Below are 23,678 nucleotides of genomic sequence, written 5' to 3' on the forward strand. Positions count from 1 at the left end.
CTCAAAGTTTCTGTAGTATAAAAGATTTGCAGGTGCAAATGTCCTGCCTTCGTTAACTTCCCCTCCCTTTTTAATTTATGTGATTTCAATTTTCCTTCCCTGTACTGTTAATTAGGGGACCCCTCTAATCAGTACCATTATCACAGTGGTATTCATGTTTAGGAAAGCTGCTAAACAAATGCTTGCAAAATTGCTAAATGGCTAATTAATGTCTGTTAATTAAGAAAATTGCTCATGGTAACAAACCATGCCATTGCTGGCAGCAGCTAGAAGGCGAACACTTGTTGAAATTAGTAATGTGGCAGGTATGGAACATCTGCTGCTGTGCTTTTTCCTGAAGTGTGTGGCTGCTTCACATAACATACTTACAAGGCTTATTTGCTTTCTATACCAATTAAAAGTTCTTGGACTCGAATTTTTTTTTTTTTTTTTTTTACATTAACATGCATCAGTGTATTCTTGCTCAGAGCTCACATTTTCCAAACAAACCTTCTTTTCATGCTTTAAAGGGGGGGGGGGAAATTGGTGTTCAACCCAAAAATGTCAGAAACTGCTGTCTTGTGGTGTTAAAAGCTACATGAACTAATCTTTCTTTTTTCCCCCAGACATGTTTAGTATCGCTTTACTCAAAAGAAACTTTACTTGCATCATTAGGTAATTCGTCTTGGGGAAGGATATTGCATCTTTAAGGGTAACAACACAGCCCTGCATGTAGAAATGGGTTGGAGTTCTGCCATCCATTTATTGGAGCTAAACTAGGCTTCAATTTAAATATCTGGCACAAATATGGGATGTGCTTCTAAGCAAGATCTTTGCCTTGACACTATTTTTAATACCTTTTATTAACCATTTGACCCACAAATCAAAAGGAAGCCCTTTAAGGTATTCCCTACCTTCAGGAAGGTGTGGGAGGGTAGTGGAGAATTTTTTTTTTTTTCTCTCCATACACACACTTTTTCAAAGCGTATCCAAATGTATTTGTCATTGCAGACTGGTTGAATTCTAAACCGTTTACTGTAAGGTTGCTGGTGTGCTTTGACAGATGTTATATGCAAAAAAAAAAAAATTAAAAAAATAGATCATTATTCGTTGTTCTTTCATTACAAATGAGTAGAAATTCAACTAAAACGAGACTGGCCTCCCTACAAACAGATCCACCAGTAAATCCTTTTTAGCTCTTTCTGCGCTTTCATGTGCTAATCTATAACCTCCTTCTACTGTCTGACCTCACAGGGACCACCTGGTTCTCAGCCCTCGCCACACGCACAGCCTCCACCTCACAATCCTAACAGCATGATGGGACCCCACAGTCAGGTAAAGACACTAGAAATATGTAGGTCACTGATAACGGGGCTTGCGTTCTATTTTGCTCTTTAAGCTTGTTGGGTCTGATTGTCAGCTGATGTGAATCAGCATAGCTCCTTTGATCCTCATGGAGCTTCGCTGATTTACGCCGGCTGGGGATCTGATCCTCAAATTTATTCTTCCAACATCATGCCAGCGCCAATATGAAATGTTTGTTTTCTTTTGATTTTGTATGTTCAGTTGACAATGGATTAGAAAGTCCATTCGTAAGTTTCAAATATACATAGCTGTGATAGTGTGAGAACTTTGTTAATTTGTATTGTGTTTTTTAAATTGCATTCATAGCATTGATATGAATATATGGTTTAAGTGCTTGGCTTTTGATTCTTGGCACTGGGTTTTTTTGCATCGTTTACCAATTTTCTTTCACTTGGAAAGTGTCTAATGGTCAGGGTCTCCCATGCACTAATTTTAGCAGCCTTATATAGTACTGTCCAAGTATGTTAAACAATCTCTCCAACAAAAATAAATCTGTGAAAAATACAAAAATGGAGTGTGAAGATGTGTTTTTACCAACTCGTTTTTAAAAAAGATTTCTCCAGAAAAATGTGTAGATTGTAACCAGAGTCTGTATGGAATGTAGTAATTCTCTTTATCTCCATGCTGTGAGTGCATCCTGTCATTGAACTAATTTCATGTAATTACAGCCTTTTATGTCACCGCGATATGCAGGAGGTCCCCGGCCCCCCATCAGAATGGGAAACCAGGTATTGTATTTCCTTCCTCTGTTACCTGAATTAACTTGGGGATTTTAAACTGAAACTTTTTTGGCAGTGGGGGGAAAACCAGACTTCCACAGAGTTGAAGTTTCTTATATTCTTAGACAACTTTGTGGTATCTGTCATTCAAATAACATTAACTCACTGATTAACAAATTCCATCAAAACGTTTTCTCCGCTTTCCATGAGGGTTTGTAATGTATTGAATCTCAAGAAACCATTTGTGGTAGAAACTCCATCACATAAATGTAAATATCAGGACCTGGCATAGGAAGTGTGTTCTCTCCACTGCCAACAGCTTCTTAGTTATCAAGAGAGCTTCCATGTAGTATGCAGTTCTGAGTTCTCCTTTATAATCACACAACTTCTTGGTTTTCCCTGACTGTCTGCCATGATTTCAGCTGATATAAACAAAGTTGTGCTATGCAACTGATGATGGTTTACAACAAAGCTAGCTTAAAATGTAAATTTTCCCTGGAATCTTTAAAAATTAAACTGATGCATATAATCCTGCTGTTAGAGAAATGATCTACCAGAACACTTAGATCAGCTGCAGGGTTAAATTTTAGTTGTGCTTATCCTCTTCCTTATGGCAGCTTAAAAGAAAATGGGGTTTTGTTCATATAGTTATGAACATAGCCTGTTTATGTGCAGGAGATTTAAGATTGTGGCATTTAATTTATCCTGTTGAAGCATATGCTAAGAATTTAACCAATTACTTTCCTTCAGTTTCTTTTTAGCAAAGCTGTAGAACAAAGTACTTCAGAAAAAGTTACCTATTCAATTCCTATTCCAATAACATGTCACTTTACTGTTAACAAAGGAAGACATTTTAAAATAAACCTTGTAACTCTTGTTAGTGCATTACACTGTCTGTTTTATGAATATGATTTAAATACTCCATTTAATTTTTAATAGTTTGCCATGACTTTTTTCCCCCAGTAGTAAGTGGCTCTTGTTACTTTCGGTCACCAGAACTCACTCACAAATGTTGCATATGCATTCTTTCTGTTTGAAACATTTAGGCATCCATTTTTTCCCTGTATCTCCGTTTAGCTGTCTGATTGTAAGAAAAACTTTTGAAAGAGAAGTCCGTCTTACAGCCAACAAGCTTGTCAGTTACAAGAGACAGATTTGGAACCCAAAGTGTTGGGTTGGTAGAAATGAACATAGATTATCTTACCAAGTACTAAATAAGATGAAACTTCTTATAATGCATTGAAACCAGTATAAACTCTTAACTCCAGCTTTTCCCTGTGCTGTGAGGAATCTTTAAAAATAAAAACAAAAAAGCCTATCCTGTTCTCTCCTTTAAAAAAGATAAAGAATGGACAGCGTGTGTCCCTTTTGGAGTTATAGGGAGCAAATGGGGAGGATTTGAAGAAGATATGTCCACCCAGCTTTACACAACTCCTTCACCTTCTCTGAATTCTCTTCCTCATTAGTGCTGGTGAAATCTCACAGCTCTGTAATGAGAAACCTGCACATGAAAAATGACACTGATTAGGCAGCTCCGTGTAACTTTTTTTTTTTTTTTTTTTGAAGTGCTTTACAATGGAGGACCTTCACCTGGTTAGGACCTTAATCTCATACTCTCTGGTGCCTGGCACAGTGGGTTCAGGGAAGAGGACTAGAAGTCTAGTGGTTAAGCAGATTCTGTTTCATCTAAAGATGGAAGACCAGAGAATGAGATCAGCTGCTTGACACTCTGCTTTAGACTATTGATGATGTCCCACCAGTTGAGAATGGCTACGCTACAATTTTCTCACATGTGCATGCATAAGAGTGCACAGGTGTGTTCAGATTTTCCTTAGCTAGAGGCTCTAGCTTCCAGCTAGAGGTTCTAGCTTCTGCCTAGTGCAGGAAAATAGGAAAGTGAAACTGATTAGGAGTAGAAGTTAAACAGACACGTCAATCTGTGCTGTCCAGGCCTGGTGAAATGCAGAAAGACAACTCTTTCGTAAAGTGCAGTTTTACAATGTCCCTTTAAATCAGGCTTGCAAGAAGTCCCAAGCTCTTGCTGCTCAAATATGGACAGCACAGGGATGATGCTGGACTATCTGTAAGTGCTCTGGATATTAGTCTTGTGCAAATTACATGTTGTGTTAGAACACGATTTTGATTTTTGTCTAATAGCGTCAAGGTGGAGTCGTGGTTCCTTTCGGTCTCAAGTTGCAATGATGTACCGGAAACGTTTGTGAACAGGCATTATGAGGGATATATTTGTAATGTTGCAACTTCAGAATCTGTGTTCTGTGCTTTTTGTTTTTATACACTTGATAATTTAAGTTAATGAGGATGATAAAACTAATTGGACTTGAAAATAAAAAACAAAAACCTGCTGCATTGAGAAATACTCTCAGCTTAATTTAGCTAGGTTACTGGCTAGATCCAGAGGTGCAAAAACATTACAGCAGGGCCAAATAAAGAAGAAATGAGGCAGTAATAATTAGGTGAGAAACACGTTAATAGCAGTGTGAACCATATATGAAAAGTGTGTTTATTATTTTCCTACTTCTGTCTCCCAAGCTGTAAATCTATAAAGATTTGGGATGAAAACCTTCCCTCTACTCATGGCATTGATGTGTGGCCTGGTCTGCCTAAACTGTCATCCTTCCTTATTGGAGAGTCTCTAAATTTTTACAGCATTGTCTATTTCATGTTGGGATTCAAATAAAAGAAAAGCGACAGTGTTTCAGAATTGTTTAGTTTGCTTCCCCAAGGCGTATGGTATCTGTGTTTTTTCTCCCCCTGTATCTGCACTGAGCTGTACATGGAAGTCCTCTTTTGAACTTTAGATTTGTTGTCCAAGTGGAGTATGACTTTGAAAAAATAAATAGTGTTCGGGATACTAGGAAATGAGTAAATATACATTTTTAGTAGTCCTGAGAGCATCTTCATAAGCTATTCAGTAATAATTTTTAAAATCATCTTTGCAGATGAAATGTCTCTTCACTGGCAAATAACTTTAATATATTTACATAGCATATTTGCCAAGTGTATATCTTGAAATTACATTGGCATCAGTATCATTTCATTGAAGTGCTTTGATCAGACATTCTCTCATCCTGACAGCCATGTGGGTCCCCTCCTTCTATTTACTTAAAACTAGAAGCTTGGAATCGGACCTTTAGTACAGTAGTGTGAATTATTAGAACTGAACTGGGGGTGACTGTTTTTTTTAAACATTGTGAAACATAAGTAGGAGGGTTATGAAAGCTAAGTTGGACAAATTACAGGGATTTAGAGAAACACGTCATGGGAGATGGCTCCACAGATGTATATAGGTAGGAGTTGTGTGTAAGCAGAGGAAGTTATGACAAGCCCCTTGTTTCCCAGAAAATAGACCACATCATCTGAATTCTTTCTGTTTAAAGCCTTGAATTTAAACTACATATTTTGGTTACATATGAGAGCTTATTTTTCTTCTCCCCCCCCCCCCCCAAATTTTTCTAGCCTCCAGGGGCTGTTCCTGGTACGCAGCCACTGCTGCCCAATTCAATGGACCCTACACGACAACAAGGTAAACATGCTCAAGGATGCCTGAAGGTGTCTCTCTGTTGGCTTTGGGCCAAACACTGTTACTCTGCTATAATGACTTCATTGGTTCTACTCCCAACAGGGCACCCTAACATGGGAGGACCAATGCAAAGGATGAATCCTCCACGAGGGATGGGCCCCATGGGTCCTGGTCCGCAGGTAAACTTAAACTTCTGGCCAGTGCCAAATGACATCTTATGACTTCATAAAATTTGTAAGCAAAACATCATCCAAACAATCTCTAGGGATTTAAAGAGCTAGGAGTTCTTCCCACATACTCTCCATTAGCACGAATGCATTTTACATTCGCACATTGCAGCTGGAAAGCCCGTGTTCCAACAGTTGTATCTTCAGAGCTCAGCATCCTTATTAGGGATATTGCAGAAGCCCCTCTTGCTCATTAGATGGAGGCAGTGCTGTTTAGCTGTGACAATGTAGTGATGGTGAATGCGTTATCCAATTTGCCTTGGTAACACTTCAGAAAGGGAGTGCCCACATAAAAAAAAGTAAGCTATTTATAACTGGAACATAAAGCTTCCCTCTCCTGTATTCTGTTTTTCCCTATCCTATTCTATAGACAATTTCACTTCTCTGGAATTTAAGCCATTCTTTGTTTCCTGGATAAATCTAACGCTTGCCTCTTTCCCCTCTCCCAGTTTTACCTTAAACTTCAGATTGGGGATTTTCGATGAGGGAAAAATTTGCTGATGCAGTTTAGGGATTTTCCCCCAAAGTGGGATATGTTGAGTGATCTTCTCATGAGCTTCAGAAAAATTCTGACACTTTTTTTTTTTCCTGTAACTTTTTTCCAAGTATATTGCAGAAGCTCTTGTCCTTTCCCAGGCGATTCAGCAAACTTGTTAGATTCCTTTATGGTAGGAGCTAAACGTCGGCATTACTGAAAAATCCTCAGTTTGGTTTTTTTAGTGTTAGCAGCATATCATTCTCCTCTGAATTTTCACTAGCATGAGTAGTAGCTCGATGTCCAACAAAGTCTTCCGATTCCTGAATGATGCCAAATCTCTCTTTGGTTGCATACATATCAGGGAGTGGGGGAACCAGTTCAATTATGAGTAAATTTTAAATGAAGTAGATCTGGATTAATCTATTCTGTCTTTGTGTTGATTCATTTTAACAAGTGAATTTGCATGCTACTATGTTGACTCATTCCTGTTTGTTTGTTGTGATAGACTTTAAACAACGTACTACCATATCTCGGACGTAGGTTTATCCTCCCTGACTTCTTGTTTCCTGTGTTATCTTCAGAGTTGTGTAACCCTGGAATAAATGCATGTGTGTTGCACAGGTTTTCCAGGAGGTTGTTGAGCTAAAGGGGTCTTGTGTGAAGAGAGTTAAGAAATTATTTAACTTATGAAAAACTATTGAATACTGACAAGAAGGGAGAAAAGTTGATTGAATAAAAATGTACATCCCTCTCCTTGGGCATGGATGTGAAACTCTGCTAGATTCCCCACACCTCAGAAAAAATCCCAAGCATTCTTTGTGGGTAAGCTTAGATTCCAGTAGCTTGGTTATACGTTTTAATGGTCTGCCACTGTCAGGAACTGGTACAACAAAGCTCTTAATAGTCCCACATGTATGATTACAAAAGTCTGCATCTGTTGCACTTGCATCAGCCAAGCAAAAAGTGCCATGAAAGTTCTGGATGCTCTCAGCAGTTTGGACAAACCAAGGTGATTGCCATGGAACTTGAAAGCTGTTGTATTTTAATCAAGCACCATATAAGTTTTCCCCAGTCCCAGGTGGTATTGAAAGTTGTGAATGTTAGGACTTGCTTTCTTATGCTGGGACTATTAGAGCATGTACGTTAGAGAGAGCCCCTTGTTTAATTTTCCTTTAAACAAGTGCAAGCCTGTGAAAATGGATGTGCAGTCTCATCAGCCGATTGGCATGTTTTTGAATCTTCCCAAAATGCTCAAGAAGCAGATGCTTAGAAGCTTTAGTGCATGCATGAAATAATCAAAAATATTGAACAAGTCACCCTTTTTGTTGTGTAATAAATCATTGTGTACACACTGCACACCCACTACCTTCCCAAAGTGTTTTTTCAAGACCTTCTAAAATATTACTTAATAAGCATTCATATGGAATACATTTTTATCCAACCAATGGTACATGTACCAGCCACCTGACATTAACTGAAAACCAGTCATCTTTTACAATGTAGCATCATGTTTTAAACTCTTGACTTCCTATCTCTTTTTTTGATGATCGTAGCGTTAATTCTGTGAACAGTATAAAGGCATTTGTTGGTGCTGCTGAGGTTAGATGCGTCGGTGCTTCTATTAAATACGGTCTTCCAAGGGTTTATAACTTCCCTGTTTTAATTCACATTTTGCTGAAGCTTGACACCCATCTTCTCAGCACAACGGCACCTTTTCCCCTTTCTCTAACACCTTTAAAATGCTTTGGCCTGTTTGGCTGTTTCTTTCAGCACCAATTAGAAGTACTAAGTTTTAACATGGGGTTTTATGTAGCAGTTCAGCATAGAAACTGAGATTTGATCAATTAAGATTTGCTATTGATTTCTTCAGGTAACCCTTTTCATCCTCCTAAAAGTATGCATGTAGATAAGATGGGCCCTAATTCAGCAAAGCATGTCAACGTGGACTTAAATCCAAAGAGTTCAATGGGACTTCAGTACATGCTTAAAGTTAAGGAGATGCTTAAGTGCTTTGCTGAATTGGGACCATAATGAAATATTTGTACTCCTGCAACACCATTCTGTTGACCTAGCTGTTGCGCTTTGAGTTACAAATAAAGGTATGATGGCAGGGAAACCAAAAAAACAAACAAACCCCAAAATGCTCAGTCTTATGACAAACCAGATTTCCCAAATAAGCCAACCCCAAATTCATTGGGGCAAATCAAAAATATTGGTAGAGTACTACACTGCCAAGCATTAGGTACAGCTCCAGTCCTAGGAACGAACACGGAGTTTGCTGGAGACATGGTTTATCCCCTCATTCATGGCAGGAAGAGAGCCTCTTAACAGCTGACTCCATCTACACTGCATGCCTCTTGGGAGGGCGTGTAGGATACGGGGAGCTACACGCCACTGCGAAAGGCAGGCTGTGTCCACACAGTGATGCGTAGCTACACATGTCGGTGAAAGGCTCTAGCAGGGGGAGGCAGCAGGAAGCTGTCAGAGCCTTGGGATCTTTCTCTGCTTTGGGGAAAGACTTCAGCAGTGGGACACCTGGCTTGGGGAGTAGATTACGTATCCAGAGTGTTCAGGAGCGCGTCCTACTCTGTTTGCCTAAGCATCACCTCGTGGTCTCCATTGCTGTTATACCCACGCTAGGGGAACTAGCCGTGTTTGTGCTCCCCGTTCTGCTGAAAGGTGTGTGCAGCGTAAGTGTATCTTAAGAGCTCTTTGGGGACAAATAGAAGTTGTCCCATTCCAGTCCCAGAGGGACAGTTGTCCGGATACAGAGCCTCAGGAATACGCACAGTCAAGTTAAAGTGGGGGAGGGGGGCAGTTCTCTAGGCTCTCTCAAAGAGATGGGGGAAACCCGTTGAGTGGGTAAAAGTTTGCAGGGGGAAAATGGGAGTCTGTGTCTGTGAAACCCGGGAGCCACCCAGGTTTTGTTCCTCTCCTTGAATGGAAAACCCTCCTGCATTTTCTGAAATGGTTGGTCTAAGCTACTTGCACTGCCATGCTTGCAAATACAGGGAGCGCAGAGCAAGTCTGAGGGAGAACCTTTTTGATCAGGCACTTCATCAAGCCACTGCACCGTTTTTTCCCAGTCACTGGCTGTCAACATCCTCCTCCTCTTTATCCCTTTTACAGTCATGGTTTGCTGGATTGGGTGCTTAGCTCCATGTGTGGGAGTGGTGGTTTCCTAGATAAACCAGCCTTGCAAAATTGCTGAGGAAATAAACTGGTCCAGGCACAGAAGAAACTAATGCTATTTTACCTTGAATGAATGGACAAGAAGAATTTAGCAAGGCTGATGCACACTGCGAAAGGCATGCCCAGATCCATTGGTGATGGGCAACTGACTTGGAGAGAGACAGAGAAATTCAGCATGAGGATTCCTGCTCCTGGAGCCACAGCATCCTCTGGCTTGGCATTACAATAGATATGTTCTTATAAGATCAGGTACACTGATCGGAGACACCTGCGATAGGCAAAGCCGGGGGTGACATAAGAAAGGGGAGCAGGTGCCTGATTTGTTTACAGCATTTCTGTGTTGCATGTCACCTTCCACCCTACCCCCTGTACATGTGTTTGGGTTTTACTTGCTGACGCAGCATCCAATTTGACTATGAAGAGGTGTGAGTTAGTGACTTGGTCAATCTGAACAGTTCTGTAGCAAAATGGAAGTCCCGTCCCTTCCCTTGCAACTCTGTGGGCCATGAATCTCTCTGTACGTGTGTGCGCGCGTGTGCATGTCTGAAATGCACACTGTTCTGTAGTGACTTTAAGACCAACTTTTTTTAAAAAAAAGTTGAGATGTAACCCTAGGAGGACAGGTTTCAGAGTAGCAGCCGTGTTAGTCTGTATTCGCAAAAAGAAAAGGAGTACTTGTGGCACCTTAGAGACTAACAAATTTATTAGAGCATAAGCTTTCGTGAGCTACAGCTCACTTCCTAGGAGGACAGGTTGCTTTTCCATATTTAGAAGGCTACTGCAAATGTTCATGCTATTGGTATCTCTTCTGTGCATTCCATTGCTTGCTCATTACACTGTAGCAATGATCTTTCAAGCAGCTACTTTCTTTTTCTCTGTCCATCCACCCTCAAACAAAAGAAAGGTGGGGGGGAAGAAAAACCACAGGCCAGAAACTGATTTGCCTGCTGAAGTTGGGAGCGAATTTCCCTCACTCCATAATAATTGTATTGCACAGTTGGCCGGGGCATTCTCTTTCCTCTGAAGTGGGCCACTCCCAGGGGGCAGGTCTGGGCCTAGGATAACCCAGTGCTGTGCTCCAGGCTGCAATGCAAAATCTGTCTGGCTTCTGTATAAACCTTTAACAGTCCATGATGTCTTGCGGAGAGTCATTGGAAAGATACCATAGTCCTGTTTATTTTAAAGTTTTTAATTGCTTGTATGTTCATCATCATCTAATTTTTTATTAAAGTTCATTTTCACAAACTAACCCTCTTGTTTTTTTTGTTTTGTTTTTTTCCCTTCTCTTTTCTTCTCCGGTTTCCCTTCTCGTTATGGTAGACTGATCCTTGGTTATCATTGCAGAACTATGGCGGCGGAATGAGACCTCCACCCAACTCTTTAGGCCCCGGCATGCCTGGAATTAACATGTAAGGCAAAATCCATGATGCTTTAACTCTGGTGTCTGACAGCGGCTTTGACCCTTGATTTGAAATTACTTTGGAATCCCAATTCTACATTGCTGTTGAGCTGTAGCCCGATGTGCCATGTATAAAAAGCATTTCTTTTTCATTTAAACTCTAGGGGCCCGGGAGCTGGTAGACCATGGCCTAACCCCAGCAGTGCTAATTCAGTAAGTGTCTGTCTTTTTATTGGTATTGGACTAGAGCAAAAGTTTGTACATGAGCATCTCTTCAAATATGACTTCCTTCTTGCGTCTTTTGTTACTTCTGACTAAAGCCTTGTCTTTCGAGCCAGCCAGTGTACAGGTATTACATGGACGTGCCTGAGTATCAAGACAGGAGAGTAGTGTTATACCCATTTAATGTGGACAAACCCCCAGGCAAACATTCACCATCCTCCGTACCATAGAGCGCTTCCCAGCAAGCATCCAGCTAACTAGTGAAGATTTTTATATTGCACAGTGTTCTGTTAATTTGGCTACTGCCTTGGTGTGTCTAAAAGTTACAGTTGTGTTTCTTTATTCTAATCTGTTCCTTAGCCAGTTTTCTGTCCATTTTCTTTGTGATTCAGGGAAAAGGTGTGAAACTGTGCAGCACTGTGTGCACAAAAAAAAAATGTAGGGGGAAGGAAGGAGACTGGATCTTCCAGCAGCAGCCTGGTCATTCAGTGACTACAGATGTCTGATATAGTGCAGAACACCCACAACCTTGCTCTTGAACCATTAATTTTTCTTGCCTTTTTATATCCTGCCAATAGTAGGGTTTTGGGGATGGGGTAAGTGAAATATTGTGTGCCACCATATTCAGTGCATGGTGGGCATTTATAACACGTCAGAGGCCACTACTGTAATTCAGCCGAATTTCCGCTTCAGTTTGACAAAGCAGAATGTGGGTACCAGAGTTAAATGTGTAAATTGGGATATTACTGATGAAATGCTGCATTTCAGATATGTGATTCTTTCCTATGATCTGTTTATAGATTCCATATTCTTCTTCATCGCCTGGTACATACGTGGTAAGTTCCTGGGCTGAGTTCTTATTTCTAGCCAGATGTGTGGTCAGTTTCAAGTATATACGTTACAGGTCATTGACTCTCTTTGCGCGCACACGTGTGTATGTAGATATAACTTATTTGGACTTAGATTATCGGTGTGAGTTAAACGTATATAGCGTAGCCATGGCCCTCTATCTTGAGTTGGTTCAGAAGTCTGGGCAGAGGTAGAAATTCTGAAATTAAGAATGTTTGTTTCTAGAAATCTGCGTGTCTTCAGAGTGCCCAGAGCACCCTCCCTTTCCTGTAAATCTAAAAAATGTTTTAGAAGGGGTCCCATGGACACTGCAAATGATTTCCACTCTCTCCCATATACACCTCTCAAATACTCTTCTTTTTTTTTTTTAAATTCTGATTTTGCTCAAGGCTTAAACAAAGCATTGTACTTTAGCTAGGAGAGTGCATCAAAGGTTTTAGCAGGAGATTAATGCTTGGCTGAATACCAAGGTGAGACATTGTTGCTGACAGCAGCAGGATCTTGCTGACCTATTGCAGTATATGTTATCACAGTGGTTTTTGACGTGTGTTTAATCTTGTCTACAGGGGCCCCCTGGTGGTGGAGGTCCTCCAGGAACACCGATCATGCCTAGTCCTGCAGGTAAAATTCAACAGCCGACGAATTCAGCACTAAAAAACCCAAATTTGCTGACTGTTTTCAGTGATAGCCCCCTAACTCCTCAGCTCACGCTCAACTGCCGTTCCATTGGATTCCTGATTGTGTGCAATCGTATTGAAAGAAGCTTTTGGTGGTTGTTAGGATGGGGCTTTGTATTCACTTCTCCGCCTAGGATTGAGTTTCAAGAGGATGAAAATTCACAGTGTGGGGGGGAAGGGGAGCTCTGAGAGCACGTGTGAGCACATATGAAGTGGGGAAGAGGAGGGAGCCCTTCTCAGTGTCTGGATTTGTTTCCCTGAGAAGCAGCAGTCACTTCACGTTTAATCCCCATGTTACTAAAGTGAACCAGCTTTGTTTACATGCCTCACTAGAAATGTGCAAAACGCTGCTTGTTCTTTGACAAAACGTCCTTATAAAAAATTGACTCTCTATTTATTTGTCTTTCCTTTCAAGCTGGTTAACAAACAAAAAGCAAGGGAGTCATTTTGTATTGTTTAGGGGCTGACACCCCAAGCTACCGCTTGCTCTTTAATAAAATAAAATAAAAAAAGCCCAGGTTAAAAATTGTATTGGCTACCAAAAAAAAAAAAAAAAATCCTATCTATTTACTACAAATGTTTCCTGTGTCCCTTCTTCCCCCACACACATTAACTCTGATGCCTTCTCCCTTAAAAAGACCAAGTCAGGCTGTGGAGGCTGCCATTGTGGTGGTCAGATTTATAATGTGGACTTGCAGGAGCTTTTGAAAACAGCTTTGCAAAATTCTGCTTGTCATGGGGAGGCTAATTCCCTCACCCCCAAATTTCTTGTTTTTTCGATGGGTCACTAAAACTTCCCACATTGATTTTTCTCCTCCTTCCCCACAGAAAGGTGGGCATGTAGATTCTGCATCAGGACTGGTAAATTTCTCTGGCAGTTTTGCAAGGCTGATTTTGTAATTGTTGTAGTGATCAATCGGAGGGGATGGCGAGTGGGTGGGCTCCAGGGAAGTAGCCTTGCTCTGTAACTGTGGTGTTTCACAGCTGCAGGGGTGGAGCTAAAATGTAATATTACGACTGTCTTTCTGCTTCTGCATTTTTATGAGAACTCTGACCTACATTTCAGACTAGGTCATAATAAAACAATCCATATGTTAATGGGTGCTGCTAGTCACTGCCCCAATATTCTGTCGCTGATGCACGCTTGTAATTCGTGCATTTAGATATTGTGACGTGATTAAAATGGTTTATCTGTTACTATGTGCACTATAAAGACCCGGGTTCCTTTTCCATACTGGTTCGGGGTTTTGTTTTTAATACCGGTATTGTAATAATGTTGGATAATGTTTGGATAATTTTGAGGTGTTAAGTGATACGTAAAGCAAATTATCTTTCTATGCCGCCTCTGATGAGCAAGCCCTGTGATTCTCAGTAGTTGAATTATTTTCACAGTTGAATTTCTGTGATTAAAAACTTTGTGAATCTTCATTAAATACAAATTAGCCAGAAAATGGTGGTACTTAAAGGGAATTTTAGGTGATAAAATACAAAAGAATGAGTTCAAGTGGCATGAGTTTGTTTTAATTAAGAAATGAATTAATCACTCTGACTTACTGGGCTTCACTGTTCTACAGATTCAACCAATTCAAGTGACAACATCTACACAATGATTAATCCAGTACCGCCTGGAGGCAGTCGATCGAATGTAAGTCTGCTTTCTAATAATTTACATATCAGATACCATAACAAATCATAATTAACTTCATCAGTTGAGGGTAGAGCAGTTTAATTGATTTCAGCCATTGGTTACAAAATAGAAATAAAACAAACCATCAAAAAGTGATTAACTCTTCATCAACTTTGTTAATTTTTTATGCTTATTAAAATGGTGCTGTTCATGCTGCTCTGGCCAAGATCATGTCAGTAATACATCCAGTTAACAGTCACATTTAAAGGGATACAGTCGTCTTATAAACTGCTAGTTTTCAAAAATTGTTTCCAAGCACTGCCTGTTCCTGAGATACCCCTGCCAGCATGGGTGCGGTTTTTGTGATCACGTGAGAGATTTTTTTTTCTCTTCCCCCTTGGGAGGGTGAGTATATAATAATAAAAGCTTGTGCCAAAGGGGAAGCTGACTCTTCAGGGGAGAACAGCAAAACTGACTAGACTCAAAGATAGGGATTTTCAAAGGATGAACTGAATTTCAGTGGGATTTGGGCTCCTCTGACAATCACAGCCCAAATCCAATGAACTGGATAAGGGGAAGTGCAGGGAAGAGGGCCATGTTTATTGTGATGATGGGTGTTGTAGGTGAAAAAGATTAGACCAGATTGACTTTTTTTTTTTTTGACTTTAAGGGTATGTCTGTCCTGGAATAAAAGATCTGTGGGACAACCGTGGCTGGGCCTGGGTTAGCTGACTCGGGCTCATGGCGCTTGGGCTGCGGGGCTAAAAACGGTTGTGTTTGGGCTCTTTGCCAGGGTCCTGAATATCTACATAGCAATTTTACAGCTCTGTGAGCCTGAGTCAGCTGACCTGGGCCAGCTGTGGGTGTTGGCTGCATAGATGTACCTAAGGGGCTTTATAACTGGGTCCTGAAGCTTCATTCTGTGCTGCAGCTTGGCACATAAAACAGTAAGATGTCAAACCCATTGTTGACGGGTTTGGGGGTGTTTTTGTGCCCATGTTGACTGTGTCTGTTTATACAGATATTTGCTGGTTTTGACTCTGTTTTGTCTTCAGCTTATGTAGGTAAAGTGACTCGAGTGGGAACTCCCTTGGCCATTTCCAGTAATGTGATCTTTGCAGATCTAGGGACAGGGAAACAAAATGAGGGAAGTGATGAGGATAAACAAAAACCTTCCCCCGCTTCTTTACAGTAGTGCCCAATCTGTGTGCTCGGTGCTTTCCAGTCTCCCAACGAGGGTGGGCCCTGCTACAAGGAGCCTACGCGTTATTGAATCTGCCTGCCCCTGTTCAGTGTGGAGCATGGGAGCGTGGCACCCATAAGTGGCTGCGTTGGCTGGATCAGCTGTGAGGATCCATCACTCCTGTCTCTGTGCTGAGGAGCAATGGTGTGGGGGTGGGAAGACATTGCACCCATTCGCTTAGAAAAAGAAATGGTGGTGCCAGAAGGTGGGTGTGTCAGAGCATGAGGGTTCCACCTGAAGTCTGTTTTGGTTCAGTGCTCGGTAAGGGAGGAGCTGACGGCATTGGCTTGGAGGAGCTGTACAGCAGGAAGGAGCGTGCTCCTCCATCCAGCCCGTTAGCAGGCCTGGTACTCTGGGTCTTTAGGCCTTGCCTGAACAGAGGCTGCCAGTTAGCCTGAATCCTGGAGTGCTCTCCAGCTTGGTATGGAGAGTGCAGGCTGCTGGCTAGCTTTGATGGCTTTATTCACCAGGAAAATGGCAGAGCCGGGTTCAATTCCCAACCCGTTCTTGCGGGTCAGGAGCCTGGCAGATGTGAGGCACTTGACGCAAAGGCTTCAGACTGCTCAAAAGCAAACCCCATTGTCTGACTTGAGGAGCTGCATGGGTAGGCCCCAAAGGGAGGCTCGTCCATTCCCCCTGCAGCCAGATGGATGATGTTCACAGCACAGGGAGCTGAGGGGGGGATCTAGCTAAGGTGATCATGTTGAAGCCCCACTGATCCCTGGGAACGTGGTTGGAGCAGCACTGGGGGAAGATGGGAGGTGGTGTAAGGAAATATGGCTGGCTCCCTCAGCTGGCCATAGAAATGTGCTGGCAGGAGATCTATGGCCTGGATTTGCAATGGTAGGTCAGGTTGCGCACTCTTCAGGCAGGAGCTGGTTTTGCCATGCAGTGGTCTTGGAACACTCCCTCATGGCCAGAGAAGGACGTCACAAGCACAGTGGAGCGAAATGGGGGGAGCCAGTCTTCATAGGGCACAGCATGTTGACACCCGCATTGGGTTATAGTGGCTGGTTCACTTGGGGATATGCTGGTGGGGAGAATGTGCCCTTTAGACATCACTTCCTGGCTTCAAGGAAGTGTAGCTATTCGGGCTGCCCGTGCCCACAGGAGGGAAAGTAGCTGCAGAACCATTGTGCTGCTGCATGCGTGCTTCTGTCTGCTGAGAGAGTACTGAGTGCTGCTAACAAGGCAGCTGGGGGTCACCCCCCACATGTGTGCGTGTCCCCACCCTCCCTGCCGTTCTTATTGGGGCAGATGGTCTGTTGATGGCGGGGCAGGAGGGGCGAAAGGGTCACACACAAGTGTCTGAGCATAGCTTTCACTGCTGTGTGTTTTGTGAGAGAGGGATTTGAACCCCCGCTTCCCATAGCACCTTGGAGCATTAAACTAGGTGGGAGAAAGGAAGCCACCCTTATCGTGCCTGACACCTGTCCAGTTACCTGCTCGCCTCGTTGGGTATCTTGGCTGATTTGATAGCCCTATGATTCAGCTCCTATCAGCCTGCCACTGTGAGTTATTTCCAGAATGGTGGGGGGCCCTGTACGCTGCGGGTGTATAGTCCCAAAGGAGGGATATTAGTTACTCTGTAAACACTGTTCATGGTGGAGGTCGCAGAAGGTGAAACCAGAGCCCTGCTATTCTGTGTAGCTATACAGTTGGGGGTAATTGAGTCGAAGGCCAGAGGGGACCACCAAAGTGTCTGTGACCTCCTGTATGTCACAGGCCCACCACCATCCGCACGCTAAATCCAACAGCCAGAACTGGGCCAAAGTATTACCACCCGCATCCCCTAGTGATGTAGCCATGCCAACAAAACCCTCAGGTAGATGCAGTGGTGCTGACAGAATAGTGCTTCATCTGTGGACATGGTGTTCCTACCCTGTTGGAAAAACTCCTTCTCTCCACATACTCTGTCTACACTGGAGGCTGTGTAGGCGTAGCTGTGCCAATGTGAGCTCTGTAGTGTAGACGTAGCCTTAGTGACCAAAAAAAAATTTGCTGTAACTTTCCTGAGGCGGTTAAGTTTTCAAGGGCTATTGCTTCCCAATCCAACAGGAGCCAGGTCACCTGGCTGTGTCTGGGCAAAACTTGGATAGTAGAACATTCTGCTCTGTTTTGAGGCCATCCTTGCCAGTGGAAGGGCTGGTCTGCTTGATGCTGATGGGAGTACAGTTCTCTTATTTTGGGGTTACATTTTCTGCTGTTTCCTTTCTCAGTTCCCAATGGGGCCCGGTTCTGATGGCCCAATGGGAGGCATGGGCGGTATGGAACCACATCACATGAATGGATCATTAGGTAAGCTCAAGGCTGGCTGAGCAGGAAGCACACTAGAGCTGACCCTTAACAAGCTGTTAATGCTGATTAGAGCTCTGTGAGGGTGATACTATTGTCTGGTGGCTTTTCCTGCCTTGCTCCTGGCGTACTGGTCGGTGATTTTGGAGGCACATGAGCACGGTGAGCTTTCAGAGGTCTGAGAATCACCCTATTTCCTCCGGCCTATACCCCTCACGGCCCTCTTTTGCCTTGACCTGGCTGCTTGTCCGCCCGCGTGGCTGGATACTCTTCTGTTGTAGCATGGAGCACTACCACAGTCTCACTGGAACAGCATTGATAGATTCAGTCAGAAAAGGAGCTTAAACGCAAAACCAGTGTTGGTGTTTAATTGAAAGCAGTAGAAAGGCCCCCATTAACCTACAGTCTGTCTCCAATGTTGTCCTGCTATAGGAGCTATGCTCTAGCTTGATCAGTGTCAGAGTACCACAGGGAGAGCCAAGGCCCCTGCAGCTAACTTGCCATTTTTCTAGTGCCATGCAGTAAGAGTGCCTGGCGCTTCGCAGTCAGGTGAGCCGTCCTCCGCTCCCTGGAGGTCAGCATACAAAGGAAAGGCAGCTGAGGCCCCCGACGGTTCCCTTTTACCAGAGGCAAATGTTAAGAGGTGTGGGATTAACACAGCTGCGACCTGTATTGCCTGCTGCTAGCAATGCCCTGGAGTAGTTGCATGTAGCAACCGCTTCCAGTTTCTGGATGGCATTCTAGACACCCGCCCAGCGCCTGCTCGAGCACTGAATGGGCTAGCCAAGGAGAACTGCATTAACTCTGAGTAAGGAATGTCACTAACTTGCAAATAAAAGTTTTCTTCCCTTCTCTCGATAGGGTCAGGCGACATAGATGGACTTCCAAAAGTAAGTGTGCACTGTGGTGACTGTAAAGATGAATCATTTTCCTTTTAACCGTAGTCCGTCCGTCCTTCATAAAGCATCAGCAGTGAGAAAATCGTGTGTGTGGTTGGAGAGGCCCCAATGTAGGGGGAGCAATAGAGGGACACCAGGGGCTTTCTCCCATCCTGTAGCCCTTTCCCATGAGACGTTTGCTTCAGCACGAACAGAAGGTTGTATAAAACGCAGCCGTTCTCTCCTGCTTTCCCACCGGCTGCTCACAGTCGTTAGCGAGGGATTTTGCCAGTCTGTGCTCAGTGACGTATTTGAGGCATACTCCCCTTCTCCTTCTTTTGTCTCCTTAGAATTCTCCAAACAACATAAGTGGCATTAGCAACCCCCCGGGCACTCCGAGAGATGATGGTGAACTGGGAGGTAACTTCCTCCATTCCTTCCAAAATGACAATGTGAGTTGCTCAGACACCCAGTCTCTAAGCCCCCTCTCTTTTGGGTCACAAAATTTATAAGGCTCTGTCTCTGCTTCCTGATGGGGCCTGAGGTCTGGAGGGGCAGAGGTGATCATGCTTTCTTTGACAGTAGAGAAAGCATGTTGTCATTTAATACAGATCTAGCTGTGGTCCAGGGGACTCAGCACAGGGCTGGGAGTGGAGAAGCCCTGGTTCCTAATTCTGATTCTGCCACTGCCTTTCTGTTTGACCCAGGGAATGTTGCTTAAGCTCTGTGCTTTGGAGACCCCTATCCAAGCGAAAAACAAAGTAGCAATAATAACTTTTCCCTGCCATTTGTGCTGCAATTTGAGATCTATTTCTGAATGAGGTATTGAACTAAAAAGCATACAGGCTAGACAAGATGGCAACTGCATGTAACAAATGAGGCTGAGGGGGGAGAAAAAACATGACAGCAGTAGGGTCACGTGGTTGTGTAACCAAGGTGTGTGCTCAATTGGTAGGGTTTTTAGTAAAGATATAAATCTTGCTGGCCCCCTTTCTAGCCATCGTGTGTGTGAAATTGACTCTGGTGAAAGTGAGCTACTGTGGTGAGCTAGAGACAAACATCTTTGCTCTGTGAAAACCTCCGTATACAGCTGTGCTGCAGTTTGGAACAGCAGGGAAGCTGCAGGTCTAATCATGGGACCCCCTATTGATGCTTAAGAGCAGTTTTGCTCAGGCTTGCAACACCCCCTGCTGTTTCGGAGCTGCCCCTGAGCAGACACTGCTAACCATGCTCGCTTTCAGCTGCGAACAAATGTGCACTCATCTTTGAAATCTGCAGAGTATTTTCACATTGGATTTCAAGCTCTACAGATGCAAGAGGCTCCCCCTCTTTTTTCTCACTGTATTTAGCATTATATACATGCATGCCTTTAAATTGCCTCCTACCCCATACTGTTTTTTGCTTATTTTCTCCCTGGAAAGACCATTATGCAGCGGATTCTGTGCTCTAGCATATTCTATCTTTCTGATTTATTACATCAAATTATGTTGCTTTATAGTTTTCATAAGCCCGAGTCTTACTTTCATATCCCCTCTTCCCTGGCCTTGGCCGCTTTTAGTATTTCAGTCCTGTTTGCCCAGTACTCATTCTGTGCTTGTCTCTCTTTCAGTATTCCCCCAGCATGACGATGAGTGTGTGATTTCCCTCCCCCTTCCTCTTCTCCAGGATAAAGAGAGTCAGCTGCCATTTGGAGGATCTAAAAGAAATTATGCAAGAAGAAGCTAGGTGTATTGGCAGAGAGACGCGAGGGGGCCAAACCCCAGTTTTAGTTTCATGCAATAAAAAGGCTGAACTTTTTATTCCATAAAACATGAAGGACAAAACTTAAAATATTTCAAGACGTGACAAGATCCTTCTTGTGCGGAAGGATTTATATATGTACATGACACTTTTTTTTTTTTTTGGGGAAACAAATGGAAGCCTCCAGTACCCAACTCCAACCTCTTTGCTTTGTTCTTTTAAACCTGTTGTTTGTTTGTGCTGTGCTACACCAGGAAGCTAGTCTAGATATGAAATCTCATGTTGTCTCTGTTGTTGTCCTGTTTTTTGAAAATAAACTGGACAGTTTACAATTGGCGGTTTTTGTTCGGAAGGCGTGTTTTGTTTTTGTTTTTCTTGTTTGCAGCACAACGCCGCCTCCTCCAGAAGAGACTCCTCCACCTCATAGAAAGTTGTTAATGCAGTTGGCCCCTCATAGGATCACATCCTCAAGAATTAATTGTGATCTTACTATCTGTGACCGTGGCATGCACTGTATTGGTCTTTTTTTCCCCCTCTTGGAATACAAGGAGAGTTCAATACTTCCCCCTGCGAGAATCCTTGAGCTATATTTCCCCCCACCACTACCACCAAAAAAAGAGAGAAAGAAAGGGTTAATCTGACCTGGGATTTTGTAACTGTGATCTCAAGCTAACATCTTTGTTTTTTGGTTTTGTATTTTTTTTTAAAAAAAGATGTGATCTTATCAGGGTTTCGCTGTATGTGTTTTGGAACTGGATGGAGATATTTTAAAGTAATGGTTCAAATGTATACTTGCTATTCTGTAGGCTCACTCTGTAACAAAAAAAAATAAAAACAAAAATGAAAAAATTACCTTTCTTCTCTTGGTAGAGGTGACTACAGAAAAGTAACCAACCAACCATGTTAGTGACACTCGCCAGAGTCTGGGATCTATGTACATTACACTACCCTGTAGTTGGTCTTTGTTTTATAAATCTCCACTTCTGATCCATGTATATCATATTATGTAAAATATTATCTCCCTGGATTTCCCTTTGTGCCGATTATTGAGAACATTGTATCTTGTTTCAGTGTTTTTTCTTACCTTGTAGTCTGGTTCTAAAATAAGAGAGGGAAAAAAAGTAATTATTATACATTGTAGTTTGTGTACGATATTTGTTGATAATGTTTTATTAAAGGGATGTCTTTTTTCTGCACCCCTTCATTGAGATGTTTTTTGGGAACATTGGCTGGTTTTTATTATTCTGACTGCAAGACATGAGATGACAAACTTTTTTTAGTGTGTAATATGAATTTTTTTAAATGTTTGCCTTCTTTTCCCTAGGCATTTTAATTGTGCTTTACCTGTAGAAGGTCGGTGGGGGGGTGAGGGTGGGACTGGGGGTGGGAAAAGGGTGTCAGTCTCATAGTTACAGTCAGGTTAATATTTAAAAATAAAAAAAAAATCAAATGAAGATTTGTTGTATTGCTGATACATCCGTGGTCTCCAGAATGGATCATCTTTTTTTTGTTTTGTTTTTTGTTTTTTGAAGTGAGAAATGACAGACCGGTTTTAATGTATTTTAAAATGGATAGCTAAATTATTGTCTTCATTGGTATGGGATGGTTTTTGAATGAAACGGTTCTTTTTTCCCCCTCCATGCTGTAATAAATATAAACATAAACATTTGAGTTCAGGTCTCTGCTCTTTGTTACTGGGATTTGCCATGAGAAAGCTGGGCACTTTTTTCTTCTTCTAATGACTCGAACGCTTTCTGTACAGTTTTGGGGGGAGGGCAAGTGTGTCTACTGAGGATGGGCCGTTTTAACCCCGCCCCCACAAGGAACTTGTATTGAGACATTCGGTTCCAGACAGAGCAGTAGGGTTTAGAAGGGGTGGCAGATTCTAGCCCCAGCTTTTATACACTGCTTTGGCAGTCGCAGAGATACTGCTCAGGGACTGGTGGAGAATTCCTTCAGCCCAGAGCAACGGAAGACCGAGGAAAGCAGCTCTGTGCTCTTTTCCCCCACCCCGTTGGGCTCTAGTGTAGAGGTGTGCCCGTAGCAATGGGTTCTGGGCTCCAACACCGCCTTGGAGAGGCAGCTATCAATTAGAAGAACCCCTTATGCCGGTGGCCATTTCAGCCCACGGAGTGGCCCAGAATCTGGGCCGCACCGAGGTGATATAAAGTCAAGCTGCACCTTCTGTTCTAGGCCTCTCAGGAGGTGCCGCGTAGAGCCTGGCTCCCCGGGGCAGGGGCAGTGGGATGAGTGAATGCCGGGGTATGGATAGTTTCCTTCGCGCTATGCCTGCTAAGGACTCCGATCTGTGGGAATATCTTTGGAAGCTTGTCTCCGGCCACGCTGGGATTGGAAGTTTTAACAGTAATGTCGGGTGGCAGGGAGTTGAAGTCAGGGTTTCTTCACCTTAAAACTGAAATGTTGATGGATGGCGTGTGTCTTATCCATTGGAAGAAAGTTACAATTCCTCTTCCTGTGAGCGTGCTCACTGGGAGAGAACTGACAGGACCTGGGGACCTTTCTGTTAAAAGTGGATGTCAGTATTTTAAAAGCGCCTTTAGGAGCCTCACTGGGAAAGTGAGATTCCCTCCATGGGGGAGGCTCTCCACACCGCAGAAGGCCCCGTGACTCTGTGGGGTGAAAAGGTCCCCATATATTTGCTGGGGAGGTTGAGCCCATTAGCAGCCAGTGCAGATTGGAAGTGTGGGGCACCCATGATATCTGCACGAGGAGGAGTTGTGTTGAAGCGCCACAGCCTGCTATGCAGGTGGGAGCAAGATGAGCCGTGTCCATTTAGTCTGTCTGCATGGCAATCAGAGGTGTGATCGCAGCTCAGACGTACCCAAGCTAGCTTTAGTCTAGCCAGCCTGGCTAAAACTAGTCATGACGATGTGGCAGCGCAGGGCCCAGCACTGGCTAGCAATGCAAGTATGTACCCAGTGTTACGGGCGGGCTTGCACAGCCAGCATTGAGCCACACTGCCACAGCTTCACTGTGATTTTTAGCCGTTTGAGCTAGATTAAAGCTCTAATGCGAGTGTGCCTAACTGGGCTGCAGCCATCTCTGATTGTAGGATAGACAGCCCAAACTCTGGCTTCATGCTGGCTTGTGGGCTGAGAGAGAGAATTTCACCCTAGGAAAATTGTGTTAAGTGTATGCCAGGTATCCATCTTCTTAAAAAAAATAAAAGTTTGAAAATTCCTCCATTTTTCCCTTTCAGGGGCCTCGTCTTCATGCAATTGTTGAT

The 23,678-nt window shown here is 43.1% G+C and overlaps 1 protein-coding gene across 1 annotated transcript in view; it reads left to right on the forward strand.

Moving 5' to 3' along the window:
* Positions 1–22,102, forward strand: part of SSBP3 (single stranded DNA binding protein 3) — a 136,589-nt gene extending 114,487 nt beyond the window's left edge. The window contains 13 exon segments of the mRNA XM_038415004.2: positions 1,234–1,314; positions 2,013–2,072; positions 5,541–5,607; positions 5,707–5,783; positions 10,846–10,910; positions 11,065–11,113; positions 11,923–11,958; positions 12,538–12,592; positions 14,223–14,293; positions 17,738–17,816; positions 18,675–18,703; positions 19,042–19,143; positions 20,301–22,102. Coding sequence (XP_038270932.1) covers positions 1,234–1,314; positions 2,013–2,072; positions 5,541–5,607; positions 5,707–5,783; positions 10,846–10,910; positions 11,065–11,113; positions 11,923–11,958; positions 12,538–12,592; positions 14,223–14,293; positions 17,738–17,816; positions 18,675–18,703; positions 19,042–19,143; positions 20,301–20,330 — 801 coding nt within the window. The 3' untranslated portion in view covers positions 20,331–22,102.
* Positions 22,103–23,678: the final 1,576 nt, after the last annotated feature.

This window comes from Dermochelys coriacea, chromosome 8 (genome assembly GCF_009764565.3).
Source record: "Dermochelys coriacea isolate rDerCor1 chromosome 8, rDerCor1.pri.v4, whole genome shotgun sequence".
In the NCBI taxonomy this organism is placed as follows: domain Eukaryota; kingdom Metazoa; phylum Chordata; order Testudines; family Dermochelyidae; genus Dermochelys; species Dermochelys coriacea.